Source organism: Didymella exigua, assembly GCF_010094145.1.
Source record: "Didymella exigua CBS 183.55 unplaced genomic scaffold M421scaffold_10, whole genome shotgun sequence".
NCBI lineage: Eukaryota > Fungi > Ascomycota > Dothideomycetes > Pleosporales > Didymellaceae > Didymella > Didymella exigua.
The window spans coordinates 563793-580643 of record NW_022984784.1 but is presented as its reverse complement, the minus strand read 5'-3'; the positions used below and the strand labels follow the sequence as shown (position 1 = coordinate 580643).

The 16851-nt window shown below is 52.8% G+C and overlaps 7 protein-coding genes across 7 annotated transcripts; 3 read left to right on the top strand and 4 right to left on the bottom strand.

Moving 5' to 3' along the window:
- Positions 1–924: 924 nt before the first annotated feature.
- M421DRAFT_419523 (beta-lactamase/transpeptidase-like protein) lies at positions 925–3253 on the bottom strand. Its single transcript, XM_033592146.1, has one exon. It carries the CDS (start codon positions 3120–3122, stop codon positions 1221–1223), a length of 1902 nt encoding a protein of 633 aa, XP_033449985.1. The 5' UTR covers positions 3123–3253; the 3' UTR covers positions 925–1220.
- Positions 3254–5315: 2062 nt separating this feature from the next.
- M421DRAFT_128424 (uncharacterized protein) lies at positions 5316–7113 on the top strand. Its single transcript, XM_033587352.1, has 4 exons — positions 5316–5462; positions 5516–5988; positions 6048–6430; positions 6480–7113. Exons 2-4 carry the CDS (start codon positions 5788–5790, stop codon positions 7063–7065), a joined length of 1170 nt encoding a protein of 389 aa, XP_033449984.1. The 5' UTR covers positions 5316–5462; positions 5516–5787; the 3' UTR covers positions 7066–7113.
- M421DRAFT_419521 (MFS general substrate transporter) lies at positions 6565–8854 on the bottom strand. Its single transcript, XM_033592145.1, has 4 exons — positions 8544–8854; positions 8384–8492; positions 7786–8336; positions 6565–7734 (listed from the first exon to the last, which is right to left on the bottom strand). The coding sequence occupies exons 1-4, from the start codon at positions 8571–8573 to the stop codon at positions 7021–7023; spliced, it is 1404 nt and encodes a 467-aa protein (XP_033449983.1). The 5' UTR covers positions 8574–8854; the 3' UTR covers positions 6565–7020.
- A 260-nt stretch (positions 8855–9114) lies between these two features.
- Positions 9115–9936, bottom strand: M421DRAFT_91547 (uncharacterized protein; the record flags this gene model as incomplete). Its single annotated transcript, XM_033597957.1, has 3 exons — positions 9115–9437; positions 9488–9745; positions 9822–9936. 3 exons carry the CDS (start codon positions 9934–9936, stop codon positions 9115–9117), a joined length of 696 nt encoding a protein of 231 aa, XP_033449982.1.
- On the bottom strand, positions 9935–10578 carry M421DRAFT_419520 (30S ribosomal protein S13). Its single transcript, XM_033592144.1, has 3 exons — positions 10529–10578; positions 10437–10481; positions 9935–10369 (listed from the first exon to the last, which is right to left on the bottom strand). The coding sequence occupies exons 1-3, from the start codon at positions 10529–10531 to the stop codon at positions 10040–10042; spliced, it is 378 nt and encodes a 125-aa protein (XP_033449981.1). The 5' UTR covers positions 10532–10578; the 3' UTR covers positions 9935–10039.
- Positions 10579–10703: 125 nt separating this feature from the next.
- Positions 10704–11721, top strand: M421DRAFT_419519 (peptidyl-prolyl cis-trans isomerase B precursor). Its single transcript, XM_033592143.1, has 4 exons — positions 10704–10879; positions 11027–11205; positions 11254–11384; positions 11438–11721. The coding sequence occupies exons 1-4, from the start codon at positions 10769–10771 to the stop codon at positions 11641–11643; spliced, it is 627 nt and encodes a 208-aa protein (XP_033449980.1). The 5' UTR covers positions 10704–10768; the 3' UTR covers positions 11644–11721.
- Positions 11722–12741: 1020 nt separating this feature from the next.
- Positions 12742–15496, top strand: M421DRAFT_4176 (DEAD-domain-containing protein; the record flags this gene model as incomplete). The annotated part of the gene is made up of 4 exons (XM_033591528.1): positions 12742–12974; positions 13026–14371; positions 14422–14431; positions 14986–15496. The coding sequence occupies 4 exons, from the start codon at positions 12742–12744 to the stop codon at positions 15494–15496; spliced, it is 2100 nt and encodes a 699-aa protein (XP_033449979.1).
- Between the last annotated feature and the right edge of the window lie 1355 nt (positions 15497–16851).

Genomic DNA, 16851 nt, shown 5'->3' with positions numbered 1-16851 from the left:
TCAATCGGTTATGACTAGTGTATGTTTTCAATTCCTCAAATACTTGCATCGGCACAACAACACTCAGTTCCCGCCTCACTAGAATTGTGTATGTGATAACATGCTCTGACACTGGTAGGTTCGTGTTGTAGGTCCCTACGCGGGGGCAGTGGTTCAAATGTTGATAGCGTCAAAGTTGGCACGCATAGAAAAACACCGCTAAAAAGCAACACGAATACGCCAGACACTCTCATCATCTCACACTACTCGGACTTTACTGCTATAAATGCCTCACTCTGTCATCCATCAAAGGATCTCAGCCGCTCGCACAATTCTCGCCCCCTGGTGTTCACGTTGGAAAGATAATGAACCGTCACATGCAGCTTTTAGCACGGGATATGAGCACCGGCGAAGCTGTATTCATCCAGCAGCTTTACTATTAGATTTGCAGAACCACATTGATTATAGCCTCATCACTGACCTCTAGTCTAGGCCGTCATCTCCAATGACACCAGCAATACCCGCGGCGACAGACGCCATGTACCACTGTGGATACATCCCGACAAATGCTATCTGTTGAGCAGTAACTATACACCCTGCAAGAAGGAAAAGCAACGATTATCCCTGCTTGAAAGTCATATCCGACAACTTCCCCAATGCGGTTGTGGGACCATGTGTTGACCGGGCTTCAGGGCCAATATGCTGTGCTACGGCCCTATGATGAAGCGCCGCAAGCCTAGCTGTCAGTTAAAAGACAACAGTTACTTATTGAACAGTTACTGAGCAAGATGTGTTGTCAGAAATTTCGCGATCATGCCTTGAAGACGGTTTGGAAAGATCAACTACATTATATTAAGAACAGCTCGCCGAGACTATCACATACGACCATAGGACGTTGAAAACAAGGCTTCCCGTTCGCTCAGCCCTATTTAAGCAACGTACCGGCGGATTAGTAGTTAGGTGGGTGACCACTAGCGAATACCCGCTGTTGTATGTTTTTGGTCTTTTGCCTTTTTGCTCACCTCATCTCCAAGCACAGTCTGTGGGCAGGACTGTCTTTTGCTCCTCTAGACACCAGTGCCACCTCGAGCTTGTGTTCACTGATGCATCTTGTTTTTCGCTTGTCTCCAAAGGGCACATAGGCAATGAGGGTCGCCAGGTGGCTCCATTCTATCATTAAAGAACATCTACAATGTGAATATGCTACAAGGGAAGAAGAAGAAGACCGAACATGGTGCCCTTTAGAAGCGACCCCATGCAGTTACGATGTCGGTGAACACCAGTCGCTGCCACGCGTTCTCATCGACATACTCCCTAGTGTTCAGCATTATCGCCCAGTCCAGCTCAGACAAGCTGTACGCAAGCGCGCGCGCACCAGACACACTGCCATCGCGATTGGTCCAGTCCTGGCGACCTCCGATCCCATAAGCAGCGTGGCTTCCGAGGAACTGAGAAATCGTAGCCGCAGAGGCCTTCAGTCCAAACGCGCCAATCGCCTCCTCTTTGATCGATCCATCACCGCCAAATACATCCGATACTTGAACCTGCGACAGCGGCGTCAACGCAGAGAAACTCGTGTACTTTGACTCCTGCACAATTGAATCGTTCTGATGCAGCTCCGCCGCCGTGGGATATAACTCGACCTCCAACCCGTTGAGCACGTTTTTCTGAATGTAGCTCTCGTACGACTCGCCTGTCAGATTCTTCATCACGTAGCTCAGCAGCATGGTCCCGTAGTTCGAGTACACGCTCCTTTCTCCCGGCGTGAAGTCCAGCGGCCGCTCGTAGACATACTCGATGAGCTGGCGCAGGGTCGCGGGCGTGGACTGGTTCAACGACTGCGCGACCATGGTGAATATGAAGCCGAGATCAGGCGACATTGAGCGGTCATAACCCGCTGTGTGGTCGAGCAAGTGTTGGACTGTGATGTTGAGCGCGCGCGGGTCTGCAGGTGCGTTGTAGCCGAGGAGAGGGTAGACGGGCGTAGACAGGTTGAGTAGGCCGGTGGAGATGAGGTGGTCGGTTGCTGCGTATGTGAAGGCCTTGGACACGCTGCCGAGGAGGAATTTGTCCGAGGGCTGGACGACGGCGCGGTCGCTCTCCGCCCATGTGAATCCGCGGGAAGCGATGACTGTGCCGTTGACTGAGGCGGCAACCTGGGCTTGTCTTACGCTGTTCCTCTTCATGAAGGTTTGCATGACTTGGTCCAAAGCGTTGCTGACCTTGGCGTTGTCATCGAAACCTGTGACGGCGCCTGTGGTGTGCCATTCGCGCTCCAGAGGAGTAGTCTGTTCAGCAAAGATCACAGCATATCTTGCTCCTGCTGAGCCTGCGCCCGAGATGTGGATGGGATACATGTTCTTGGCCTTCTGCGAGGCAATCTCCGAATGCAATGCCGAAGTGGTGAGATCTGTAAACACAGTCCATTGTCCAACGCTGGTATCATCGAAAATGGGTGTAAGAAGCAAGTCTTCCGCGAGGTCGATATAGACTGGTCTCCAGAATCTTTTTGACGTCTCTTCTGCTGCCAACGTCTTGTAGTCTCTCACAACAGCGTCTCTCTGGTACCACACGGTCTGTTGATGGTTGTCCGTGTTCTCGTGTCCGAGGATGCAATACCGACGCTCGTTCGGGTTACCATACATGCTCACGCCCTTGATAGTCATTGGGGAGTCCAAAGTCGCATTTTGGTACAAGTAAGGATTGTCGAGACCACACAGCTGTGTCCAATTAACAGCCGAAGACATATCTTGCATCACTCCCGCGAATATCGCGTTGGAGGCTGAACCAGTGGCGGAGACGTGGGTGGAAACGTATCCGTTGGCCTTCCATTGGTCCAACCAGGCATCATACACGGTTTTGTTGGCTCCCAGGATGGTCTCGTACGCGCTGCCGTTCTGTTTTATCCAGATGCCGGCGTACTTGGCATCGTTGGGCGAGCCATGGATGTTGAGAGACGTTGGTTGGTATCCCTCAGCTTTCAATTTTGCGATTCTGGTTTCTACTTCGGCGCCGTTGATGTCGAAGAACACGCTTTGCTCGATCGTCGCATTGCGTCTCGAGAGCGACAAGTGCTGTTCATTGGTGGGGAGAGAAGCCGCAAATGCTGCGAAAGAGAGAAGTAAAGACCGTGAAGTATACATGATGGAAGTTGGCCGTTTGTCAACCAGGGCAGTGCCCTCGCATCTAATAAGCATTTCGAAATTGGGTAATTGCACATGAGCACAATTTACCTCGAAACAAGATTCCGTGCACGGCCCAGCTTGGGGGTTTGCGATACGAGGCTCTTCGTATACTTGCACCTCCGACTCGGCACTTTAGTGCGATGCTCAGCGAATGAAAGAGCCAGAAACCTCGTATAGTCAGGCGTAGTTGCTAAATAAAGAATGTGCCAAGTATTGAGTGGATGTACACGAGCTTTGCCACTGAGTACTTAGACAACAGGTCTTTGATCTTCAGGAGGGCGGCGAAGTACATGATGCAGAAATGCAACCGAGGCAGTGGCATACATGCCGAGTGGAGGCAAAGCCATGGCGAGCCATGTAGGCGCGTCGAGTAGTACAGCAGATGACTTGAACAGGTGTTTCGGGAAGCATGCAACGAGATGCTCAATGAAGGCGACCGCCTCAAGGTTTCTGCAGAAGATTTAATGGTCAAAAGGCGATTGTAACTACGGTACAGGGATGTCAGACGATTCAAAGAACAAACCTTTGTTGACGATACTTCCTTGAATTGAGGGGTTGCCACAACACAACGGGTCGTCTAACAATAGACTGTCTAGTGTGCAGCACAGTAGGCATACCTATACAGCAATGCACGTGAAAGGTCCCTCAAAAAAGCGGGCATGCGCGCAGGCGTGGCAAGCCGACGTTGATCGAGTTCCCGGCATAAGTTGATCATGGCGTGTCTCGTTCAGCATGGTGGTCAGCAATGTATTCAGTCCATCTAGAAGTGACACCGAGCATGCGGCTTGTCCATGTCATTTCCCGACCTGTTCAAATGAATGACGTGAGCCGCGCCGACTCGGACCGACCCGTCTCGGCTGAAGAGTCTTAAGTGCACAGAGATTCAATCCAGCAATATGAGTAGGTATGAAGAGTGTCAGTCCTCGTCAAGGGCGGTGGCCGCACTACTTAGGCGGTGTCATTGATAATGTTGATGCTCGCCGGAGAAGAAGAAATGTCGGTCGGCCGAGTTCGAGCGAAGCTAGTCCCAAATGGTAACCTTTAAATCTCTGAATGATGGCCATCTGTGTTCCAATACGGACGATGCAAGATTTGCATGGAAGACTTGCAACTAGGAGGTGACTGGTGGTTATGATGCGTCAACACTAGCCATTCTCTCCCTAATCGGTGGCTTTCCCTACGCTACCTACCGGTAGCGCTGGAGTCGACGCAAGTGTTTCCGGTTCTGTCACTAGCGTAGATCTGCAGTCCACGGAATCCTTAAATCTCAGATCGGAGCAGCGTGGAGAGTTTGTGATTCGTACATGCAGACTGCCATGCATGTCGGACACCGACGGCAACGTCGGTGACGGTGGTCCCTTCCATGCATTCGCCCATCTGCCTGGGTAGCGGATGATCCTCGCTACTGCCATACGGTTTTCTGCGGCTCATGAGAACGACATCACTTACTACTTGAAGCCGTCGCACATAGCAGCCGCAAAAAGCGGAGGTATTGTCCTTATTGACTCCTCTGTTTTCGTATCTACCTGTGCTCACACAGTCAAAAGTCTTGATCGTGTGGGCACAAGTGAGATCATCGCTTCTTTCATTCGTCGCTCAAAGAGCACTGCCATGGCAATTGTCGAGGCTTTCCTTTGGCATACGTACCAAGCCAAACTACGATGCTTCACACGCGGAAGCTTTCGGGTAATGTCGAGAATCCGCATTGCTACACCCTCCCTGCATACATGAGGGTAGTGAAACGTGCCTTCTCCGGAGTGCACCCCGATGAGTGTCATTGAGCATATGTGCGCGGAACGCATTTAGCCTTTGAGGCCAGTGTAGCAAAGCAAGACTTCAGAGACCTCATTGCTCATCTCTCACTCAGTTGCTCCTCGGATCTGGAGGATCAGCGTCGAAGTAGCTCTGAACTTCCTGACTAGAGACCGGCTGATTTGACGGCCGAACGACCCCGATTGTAGGTACCAAACATTATAACAGACTAACGCCACACCTTGACTCGCAGAGACAAAGCTGCTACGCCTAATGGGTGTGACAGCTCGAAGCTTCGCTATAAGTCTTATTCTAGCTGATGTCTGTTATGTTTGGCTTATCCTGATTCTACTTCATCCTCCGAGGAAGGCGACGCCATACACCTGCTTAGTAAGGCTTTCAAGCCGAGCATTGCTGCAGGAGCGGGCAGAGATGAAGCCCCTCATGGCAATTCTGTTTTTCGTCTTTGCGCACGTCTCTTGCGCGCAGAATCAGACAGGTGCTGATATCCTGCAACTTGCGATTAAAGAGCTGCCCCCTTGCGCAGTAAGTACAGAAGATCAGAACTGCGCGACCTAGTCTGACTACTCGATGTGCAGCTGAAATGCACCTTAAGTACTGTTCGCGCGTCATCATGCGACCTCACAGATATCTCCTGCATCAAAGGCAACGAAGTGCTATTAAACGACTTGAGTATATGCGTCAAGTTGAGCTGCAACGTCAAGGACGCACTTAGTAAGCCATCGAACACCTCCGACTATACTGTTCGCTAATCCAAGTAGCTGCGAAAAAGTTCCTCCAAACACTGTTGGAAGCGCCAGTTCGTGATAAGACGCAGCTTGGAACCCTGACGACTTTGATCGTTGGAGGAATGGCTGTGTTATTCTATCTTCTACGAGTGATCGCTCGACTACCCATCTTTCGAGGAAACTGGGGTCTTGACGATTGGGTCATGACGGCAGCCATGATACTGATCATTCCGGAGACCATCTGCGCGTACCTTTTGAACATACTCGGACTGGGGACAGACATGTGGCTAGTGCCTTTCGATAACATCACCAAGATCTTACAGGTATGTAATCAGCACCCGAAGTCCTTACCAGATCGAGACTAATGAACATGGGATTCCAGATCTTCTACTACACCGAGCTCCTCTACCTGGCGGCTGTCGCACTGACGAAGATTTCAATTCTACTTTTCTACCTGCGCATCTTCCCGCAGCCAGGACTTCGAAAAGTTATCTGGTTCACGATTGTGCTCTGTGTTGTATACATTATTGCCTTTGTCACAGCAACTGCGTTGCAATGCATTCCCATTCGCTTTGCTTGGGAGCGCTGGGACGGTGAGCACCACGGGAAATGCATCGACCTCAACGCCGACGCTTGGTGCTCCGCTGCCTTCAATATCGTCCTTGACTTAATCGTCATTGTGCTTCCGATGAGAGAGATCAAGAACCTGGCTATGAGTCGCCGTCGCAAGTTTGGTGTCATGCTCATGTTCCTTGGTGGACTATTGTAAGTCTGCTCACACGATCTGGTCTGCTTCGTTCTAACATGGGTCTAGTATCACCGTCGTCAGCATGCTACGTCTTAAGTACCTCGTCGAATTCGCGCACACGACCAACTTGACGTGGGACTATCTGCCTATTGGATACTGGTCGGCTGTGGAATCGCATGTCGGCGTCATGGTCGCTTGCTTGCCTGCGATCCGTTCCCTCCTGGGCTCCCTCAAACGAAAGTTCTTCCCTCAAACTGCCACCCAGCTAAGCTACTATGAGGATCTGTCCAAAGACAGCAACAAGAAAGCTAGTCGTAAACGCTCACATTCGCGCATCTTCAGCTCGATTGGCAGAAGTCGAGCCGATAAGGAAGACTTCCTACAACTGGGCGAGTTTGAAACAAAGGGAGATGTGGAGTCAAAGGGGAAGAGTAGCCCTACACAAAGCTCTTTCGAGAGATCCTTGACTCAAGCGTTCAAGTGGAACGAGGACATCCTGCCATTCGCCTACTCGGGGGCTCAGATGGGGCAGCCATTGGGTGGTATTCTAGTTCGGTCAGAGTACAGTGTCGACAGGACGTGTGAGCTGGGTAAGACACCGACAAGATCAAGTGATCAAGAGTTGGCGTATCGACTGGGAGGTCGTATCTGAATTGGGAGAATGACATCGATGAGCCATTAGACCCTCAATATGAGTACCTGAACTCACAATCCTCTCGGTCCGTTCCCGTGTTCCAGGCCTCCCACTCATGAATGCTTCCTCTCCAATCTGCACCTCACCCTTTTTTCCGCCCCGTCTAGCATCTTGCCATCGATAGTACCCGTACAATAATACTGTAACAATCGCACAGCCCGCTTGTGTGCCCATAACGGCAAGCTTCGCAGGTCTATAGTTCGGTGCATCTTTCATTTGAAACGTCTGCGGCCCAATGCTGTTGCCAATACTGAAAGAGTCAGATACTACAGCAGCAGCCAATGCGCGCTTCGTAGACCCGGAAATGTTAGCTGCAGTCCAAGCGTAAAGGACCGGGAGAGGTGCGACAACAGCGTTGACAAGGTAGATACCAGCAAGGCAACCGCGGCGGTTGGATACGGGGAGAAAGGGCATCAGCGCTCCGCCAATAATAGCGGGTATGATGCAAAGGACTATCCAGAGCCAGCGGTTGGACTGCTTCCGGATGCCGAAGCCAGCAAGGAGCGTGAAGAAAATGCTGACTAAGCTGGACGGCATGTTCATCAAGGCTGCACGTTTGGGCACATAACCTAGGTTGCGGATGAGAGTTGCCGAGTAGGTGGTCAGCACGCCGCTGGAAACGGAGAGCTGTGCACAGTCAGCACGTTAGGTCGTATCAAGAAGGGGTCCTTAACTCACCAATATCACAGCAAGAACCATGAAGTAAAGCCGTGGATCTGTCAACGCCTCTAAGAGCTGCCTGGGCTGGAAAGTTTTGCTCTGGATACCGGTTCTGTTGACACTGACATGCTTCAGCAACGCGAGTTTCTCCGCACCGGTGAGCCATCGTGCCTGCATCGGGGTGTCTGGTACAAGCCAAAGGGTTGCTAGTCCAATGTCAATAGTCAAGCAACCCAGGGTGACGAACATAATACGCCATCCAGCAAGACTTGAGCTAGGCGTTACATGCTGGAAACCATAGGAAATGGCGCCGCCGATGATTTGTCCAAAGCTAAGTCCGCAATACCAGAATGAGAAACGAGGGGCTTGCTCAGATTTGGTATACCACTGTGAGTTGATGAGAAGAAGAGAGGGGCTAATGGTAGCTTCGAAGATGCCCAAGAAGACACGGGAGACAAGGAGGGTGCGGTAGGAGGTGGCTGCTGCTGCACCACTGGCGGTTGCGACACCCCAAAGGACAACATTAAGACCGAGCCACTTCGCCGCCGGGACCCTCTGGAAGAAGTAGACTATGTATGTCAGAATGCATAAATCGTTGGAGGCCACTTTACCGTACTGTTTGGTATTTCGAAGCACAGCAGCCCTACAAAGAGGAATGTTGCAGTATTGGAGAAGTCGTTGCCAACAAGACGAAGATCTTTCTGTATGCCCATGACAGCTGCATACTGTAAGATGTTCAGCCCTGGTGCAACAACGTAAAACTGGAATTGACTTACGTTGAGTATAAATTTATCAAAAAACTGCATTGTATAACGTTAGCAACAGAACATCAATGGCACAACATGCCTAATCCACTTTCCGGCGTAGCGCCCATTTGTCGATACTGTTAACGTTTTCGGCGTTGTGCGACTTATGGAGAAGTAACCATGCATCCTCCACACTGCTTGTCTCCAGCGATGTCTGACTGACCGCAGGCTGTATGTCCGCCTTCGTATTGATGGCGATATTACCTTGTGGACTGTTTGGAAAAGGTTGGAAATCAGTCCTCGTCGTTCGTGATGACTGGAGGTCGAACACGATAAGCAAGAGACAGGAAGGCTTTGTAAGAAGGTCGCATGTGAACTTCTTGGTATATACTTACCGTGCAGAGCCGATGCGGGAGCTCGCAGCGTCATACGATCAGTCCCATTCAGGGTGATAGGTTTCAGGCCCTGCGCAACAAGGCACCCATTTGCTGACATGCGTCGCACAGCACAGAACCACACTTGGATAAATTCAGCACCAAGACATTGTAGATTTGATTTGAGCCGTGTTTCCGAGGGAGAGCTCGGCTTAGTATCATGCAGGTCATGTTTGGTCTGAAGTGACACGACAGTCGTCAAAATCCACCACCATCTGCCGCACGGACAGCAAATGGCTTTTAGAAGTCAGATATGACCAGTCATGAGCCTCAAGACATGCTTGCCGAGATGCAAGTACTGATGGCAGTGTCCTGCTAGCCATGCTGCGTTGATATTTGTCGACGTCGGACCGGAGTTTTGGAGCAGTTGACCCAAGTCTCGAGAAAACCGTATTCCTCAGCTCCAGCACGTCGCCTATAGCATGATTTGCGCCTGCGCCGCGGACTAGATGCGAGATGAGTCCACGTATACAAGTGTGAAGGCTCCGAACTTGCACATGGTCATAGTGTGAGCCGCATCGCCTACAATCGTGTGCGTACTGGCTGCCGTATGGTCTTCTGGAAAAGTCCAGTCCTCCAAGTCCAATTGCTTAACGCTTGTGTCATCAGGAATCAACGATACAAATAAACGGAGGGGCTCGGCAAAGTTTAGAGTAGTCTGTGTGATTGCAATCCGTTCATCGTTCGTGGTCCGAGTCGGTCTCCTACGAAAGGGCTCTTTGTCCGTTAAGCCTGATACAGAGACCTGGTAGACAAAGTTGCTCTTGACATATTGAGTAGGTTGTGGTGCTTGCAGTACTGTCAAATACATCGTTAGTGAGGATAAGAACATTTTCAACTCGTGAAGCCTCATAACACCCAAGTAGAAACTTACAGCTGGTGTACATGGACACATGGTTTGCAGATGCAGTGCCCTGCAGGAAGAATGGGTCAAGTGCACGAATAGGTGCAGCCTGCTCAGCAGTCACTTGCATCGTGAAACCAAACATGGATATCGAGGTGTTCGTAATGTGGCTCTTTTGATTTGTATCGCTGATGCCATCGAATCCCCCCCGTACAGTAGTATCATACACTGGTATACGTTCCACCTCCTTACATCTGCACTCGCCCAGAGCCTCCGCGCTCGACCTTGTTTAGCTTTCTCGCTGTAAGGATTTGTGATCTTGTCCTCTGTCCTCGTACAGGCAGACCCATAGCGTGCCGCCTTCCCCTGTATGCACCCATGTCCTTTAACCTCCGTATGTTGTCCTGTACTTCGCGCCGTGCGTCATTTTCGATTTTCATCGTCGATAGTTCGGCTGTGAGGTCCATGACGGTTGCGTTTTTTAACGCGCCAACCTTAGCCCAAGGGTGGATGTGATATCTGGCCATGATCTTCTGCGAAACTTTGGGACCAATGCCAAAGAAGCTCTCGAGCGAGCGCTGCAGGGCGTTAGATCAGCGATGCGCTTGATGCGCCTGCTGCGGCGGACGGAGGAGCTGCACATACTTTGACGAGCGTCGCCTCTGTGAAACTGAAACCGTTGATAAACACCTAGAAGCCGTCAGCGCAGCCCCCTGGACCTCCAATTGCACACTCACCATGGCGCCGATAGTCCTCAGGCAGCTATTCGCGTGGTGTTGAAGTTCTGTAACCGTACCTGTACGAGGATCGCGAATCTCGGGCACACTCCGGGAGCGCGAACCGGCCCCAGCACCGTTTCACGCTAGACGGCCAAGGACCACGTCTCGGAAACAAAGGTCTCCTCCGACGTTCCAGGGACTCGACACCTACTTAACCCCGCAACCTCCTCTTGCTGCAGAAGAGGCATACCAGGCATCATGATTTCCCTTCAGAGACTTGTCGTCTCGGCGCTCCTGATCCTCTCGGTCACCTTTGTCTTCTTTGCCCAGTCAGCTGAGGCTTCTAAGGGACCCAAGATCACCCACAAGGTGTGTATAGAGCTTGTTCCTGCGGTTGAGAAGTTGTTTAGCTACTGCTATTTCGGCTGGTCAATTGGACGATCACAACATTCTCGATTGGCTACAATGCTTCAGCAACGTAGACTTACTCCCAGAACTACAAACTGACAATAGCAGGTCTACTTCGACATCACCCATGGCGATGAGGAGCTCGGCCGCATCACAATTGGTCTCTACGGCAAGACCGTTCCCAAGACCGCCGAGAACTTTCGTGCCCTTGCTACCGGCGAGAAGGGCTTCGGTTACGAGGGTTCCACCTTCCACCGCGTCATCAAGCAGTTCATGATTCAGGGAGGGTATGTCGAATTCACACACTTTCGAAGGCTCAGCTAAATCCCCCAACGTGATTTTACCAAAGGCGACGGCACTGGCGGCAAGTCCATCTACGGAGCCAAGTTTCCCGATGAGAACTTCAAGCTCAAGCACACCCGCAAGGGTCTCTTGAGTATGGCCAACAGCGGCAAGGACACCAACGGTACGTCACATAATCTCTCCATCACACTGCGAATAAACACTGACTGCCTCCAGGCTCCCAGTTCTTCATCACCACCGTCATCACTAGCTGGCTCGACGGCCGTCACGTCGTTTTCGGCGAGGTCCTCGAGGGTTACGATGTCGTCGATAAGATCGAGAACGTCCCCAAGGGCTCCGGCGACAAGCCTGTCAAGACAGTCAAGATTGCCAAGAGCGGAGAGCTCGAGGTCCCAGCGGAAGGTATTCACGCGGAACTCTAAGCCAGCAACTCAGCGGGCGACATGCAGGAGAGCTGCTGATATTTCCTTGTTCAAGATTTGTACGGCACCGCAGGCGATGATGGCACCGACCTCGATGTCACCGCAGACCAGACCGCCGGCAACGTTGATGTCGCAACTACTCCTGCCACAAGCCAGGGCAGCAAGATCCCCATCCCTGCCATCCCTGGTTCTAACATCATGGAGGAGGGTCTGTCCTGGGGACAAAAGTTATTCTTCATTGGCGCCGTTGTCGCAGTTTGCGCTCTTTTTTTACGCTCGCGTGGAGGTGCCAGCACCTCCGGTGGGTTTAAGCAGAAGAGCATGGCATAGATGCGATACGACGAAATGAAAGTGCGCTCATTACTAGCAGATGTGGAAACGACAGGATCGTGAATATTATTTAGACTGCGTGTCAAGTCGCGCAAGCTGTGTGTAATCTGCACCCTGTCGATACCCTCATGTTCGAGCACAACGGCAAGCATGTGCTTGATTGCGGCCGTAGCGTAGATCTGGCGAGGTTGCCCTGTGCGAGCACGTAAACCGTGAACTGGCCGCACTCTGCCCGCATATGGCCGCTCCATGATGACGAGAACGTCGGACAACGTCGTCTCGCGCTGCAAGCCGGAACTACACGTTGAGCAGCCAGTGATATCGCGTGGCCTGTGACGTTCACCGCCCATTTTCACCGACAAGGTTGCCACTTGGTAAGAGGCGAGGTCCGAGCAGGCTTAGCGCAGCCAGCCTTTGCTCAGGGCCTTCAAATTTATCTGTGCTGGCCCTCGCACCTCCCCCAACCCTCCAACCATCCAACTTGTGTGTATTGCACGATTTTCAACAGCACAGTCTCGGTGAAGTCCCTCTTTTGGTCTTCACTCTCCTTTCATTCTCGTTTTTCAGGACAGAGGCGTTACCTCGTTCCTGCTCAGCGAGTTTCAGGCGCGTTTCTGCCTAAGACTATACACGTTCGTCATCCAGACGTCCATCAGTTTGTCTGTCGCTCACCGCCGAGCCAGCCAAAAAGTCTTTTACCTCGTAATTTGCGACACTTGACCACGACATCGAGCCCGATCAGCGATCACTGTAATCCAATCATCCATCATGGCTGAACAACTCGACATGGGTCGTCTCAACCTGAACGAATCCCAGCACGCTCCGCAGCAGAACGGCTTCGGCCACCAGGAGCGCTCTGCCTACATCCCTCCTCACCTTCGCAGCCGCGGCGGCGGTCCCCCTCCTATGAACGCTGGACCTCCTCCCATGAACGGCGGCGGTCCTGGTCTTGGCGGCAGCGCTTGGGGTCCCGCTCCGGGTGCCGCTCCCCAGCAGGGCGGGTACGATAACAACTCACCTTCGGCGAAAAACGATTTGCTAACGATCTTCAGTCGCGGCTACGGCGGTCCCCCACCTATGAACGGCGGCGGCGGCGGCGGCGGCGGTAACTGGGCCAGCGCCCCCAACTTCACTCCTCGACAAGGTAGAGATACCCCTAACGGCGCAGGCTGGGGTGCCACACAACCCAGCAAATTCGATCTAAATGCTTACGGCAATTCAGGTGGAGGCGGCGGTGGTGCCCCTCGTGGTTCTGGTGATGGACAGTGGAAGGATGGCAAGCACATCCCCGGTCCCTCCAACCCCCGTGTCGAGCGCGAGCTCTACGGTGTACCAAACGACCCCACGAAGCAGCAGACTGGTATCAACTTCGAGAAGTACGACGATATTCCCGTCGAGGCCTCTGGCCAGGGTGTCCCCGAGCCCGTTACTCGATTCACAAACCCTCCTCTCGACGAGCACTTGTTGAGCAACATTGAGCTTTCCGGTTACAAGGTCCCTACCCCAGTCCAGAAGTACTCCATCCCCATTGTTATGGGTGGTCGTGACTTGATGGCTTGTGCCCAGACTGGTTCTGGTAAGACGGGCGGTTTCTTGTTCCCCATTCTCGCCCAGGCTTTCAAGAACGGTCCCTCCGCTGCCCCCGCTGCCCAGAACGGTGGCCACGGATACGGCCGCCAGCGCAAGGCCTATCCCACATCTTTGATCCTGGCCCCCACTCGTGAGTTGGTCTCTCAGATCTTCGAAGAGTCCCGCAAGTTCGCCTACCGCTCCTGGGTCCGTCCTTGCGTTGTCTACGGTGGTGCCGATATTGGCTCCCAGCTTCGCCAGATCGAGCGCGGCTGCGATCTGCTCGTTGCTACCCCCGGTCGTCTCGTCGATTTGATCGAGCGTGGCCGGATCTCCCTTCAGAACATTAAGTACCTTGTTCTCGATGAGGCTGATCGCATGCTGGACATGGGTTTCGAGCCTCAGATTCGCCGCATTGTTGAGGGCGAGGATATGCCTTCGGTCGCCGACCGCCAGACTCTCATGTTTTCGGCTACCTTCCCCCGCGACATCCAGATGCTCGCTCGCGATTTCCTGAAGGATTACATCTTCCTTTCAGTCGGTCGTGTCGGTTCCACATCCGAGAACATCACTCAAAAGATCGAGTACGTCGAGGATATTGACAAGCGTTCCGTCCTCCTTGATATTCTCCACACCCACGGTGCTGGTCTGTCTCTGATTTTCGTTGAGACCAAGCGCATGGCCGACTCACTCTCTGATTTCCTGATCAATCAGGGTTTCCCTGCCACATCCATCCATGGTGACCGTACCCAACGCGAGCGTGAGAAGGCTCTGGAGATGTTCCGTTCTGGACGCTGCCCAATCCTTGTCGCTACCGCTGTCGCTGCCCGTAAGTTCTTCTCCCACCACGATCACACTCACATGCTAACGCACGCACAGGTGGTCTTGAGTAAGTGCATCCCTCCCCCTTTCCTATTTGTTCCCCATCTGCGTGTACCTCGTCATCTTGCGCTTTCCAAGGCCTAGTCAGCCTTTGTCGTGGCCTGGTGCTGTTGGTAAGCTTGGCACCTGCCCCGACTACCTGAAGGGTCTTGTCAACGACTCTACTTGGATATCCGGACACTGGCAACCATGTCTCCTGCGCCCACCCCCTGTGCCATCGCTGGAGTCACTCATGCGCCTGTCTTCACCTCACCGCTGAGCGCACTTCGATGGCAGCATGTCTACTTCAATGAGTGCCTCCAACACCTTGGCGACTGCCTACAGGCTGCATCATCCTATCAGCAGCATACCTTCACGAGTGCTTCCAGCATCTCGGCAACTGTCTCAGGGCGATACAATTACGTCGAGGGCACGTCGCTGCACGGTGTCCCGGCTCTCTCCCGGATGCAATAGGCCGTCACCACAGGATCTAGGATCTCTTTTGTTGACGACTTTCACACTACGTTCATCTTTCTGACCAGTACTCTCACCGTTTGCCCTGCTAACCACTGCTGAAAATAGTATTCCCAATGTCACTCACGTGGTCAACTACGATCTGCCTACCGACATCGACGACTATGTCCACCGCATCGGTCGTACCGGACGTGCAGGTAACACTGGTATTGCCACTGCTTTCTTCAACCGTGGAAACCGTGGTGTTGTCCGCGACCTGATCGATCTCCTTAAGGAGGCCAACCAGGAGATCCCTCAGTTCCTCGAGTCCATCGCTCGCGAGGGCTCCGGCTTCGGCGGCGGCGGCGGCGGCCGTGGAGGTCGCGGAGGTGGTCGTGGCCGCGGTAATGCTGCCACCCGCGATGTGCGTCGCATGGGTGGTGGTGGCGGCGGCGGCGGCGGCGGCTTCGGTGGCAACGCTGGCGGCTGGGGAGGCGCTCCTCAGGGCGGCGGCTTCGGTGCAGGCGGCTACGGTGGCGCCCCCAGCTACGGCGCTCCCCCTCCCCCCATGGGCGGCGGTGGTTTCGGTGGTGGTGGCTACGGCAACCCCTCCGGCCCTGGCGGCAACTCTTGGTGGTAAATCTGCCACTACGCTGCACGACGACGCCACTCTAGGAACGTTTTGATGTCCTAGACCATCGTGCCGCAACGCCTGGCGACATGTTTTTGTGATTTCCTATCTGTTTCGAGCATCTCCTTGCGAATCCCTTCTCGGTTACGTCGGAACGCCACGGATTCCGGAATCTCATACCCCCATCAGCATATAGACAGCGAGTGTTTACTGCGGGTCTGCCTATTTTCGAGCTTCGCTGCATCACGATACCCATTCGACGACAGTGCGTCGAGCTCGAGTATGAATGGCAGAGCCATCCGCCTTCCCCCTGAAGGCATGCATTACGAACATTTACGTCTTCGCTCTTTCTGCAAAGCATGCTGCTTGGGGAGCCATAGATCTCGTTTTCCGGATATTCCACGCCGGCGACTTGTTTTGTTATTTCATACGGAAAAGCGATTCCTCTCCCTGGTCATACCCCACGGCGACACTTCTTCGTTGTCTCCCGTCGCATAGCTCCCAAGATTGGGGAGCATTACGCGATACACCTTGACGATGAAAAAGTTTTGCTGGTTAGTCTCGCACATAGATGGCGTTCTCGAGGGTCTACAACCCTTTTCCAATGAGCCTTCACGAAGAAGGCTTGAGCGAAGGAAATACCCCTGGATCTGTGGTGATGGTCATGACTTGGGCAAGGGAATCATCTAAAGGACAGTTTCGAGCAGATGATTAGCTAGATAGATAGACTACCACGGGGCCGAGACTGGCTTGGCCTGTGAATGCATGCGATTGTTCTAGATTTCTGTCCTCTTTTGATCTGACATGCGTCTCCATCTGACTACCTTCAGGCTTTCATGTAGATTCAACAACTATTTGAGCTTTTAAGTACATGAATGCGAATGAGATGGCTGGCGTTGTCGCGGTGCAAGGGCACGAGCTGGAGGTATTATGTACCGAGTTGTGGCCGTCGAGTGCACCTGGGCAGTCTCCAGATTTTAGCGGCCGCACGTCATAGGCCGAGCATCCGGGGCATTCGTGATGCATCCGCAAATGGGTCGGCTTATTCAAGGGACCTCTTAACGTGTTCTATCAGTAAGCTGCGCATATCAGTATCCTGCGCACCCCACCAAAACGCGCTCAACGCGTCTTATCTCATCAACTATGACACCACATCAACTACCCGTACAAAGTTCAAAAGAAGGCAGGTTAAGCCTTGCTATTGCTTCTTTTCAAAATAATCCTTATCAATCTAAACGTTGCCTTGCTGCAGCCTACGATGTTCCAGAATCAACACTGCGGACGCGTCTTAAGGGTATCTGTCCTAAACACGAGACAACATCAGTCAACCAAAAGCTCAGCCCTATTGAAGAGCAGTCCCTTAT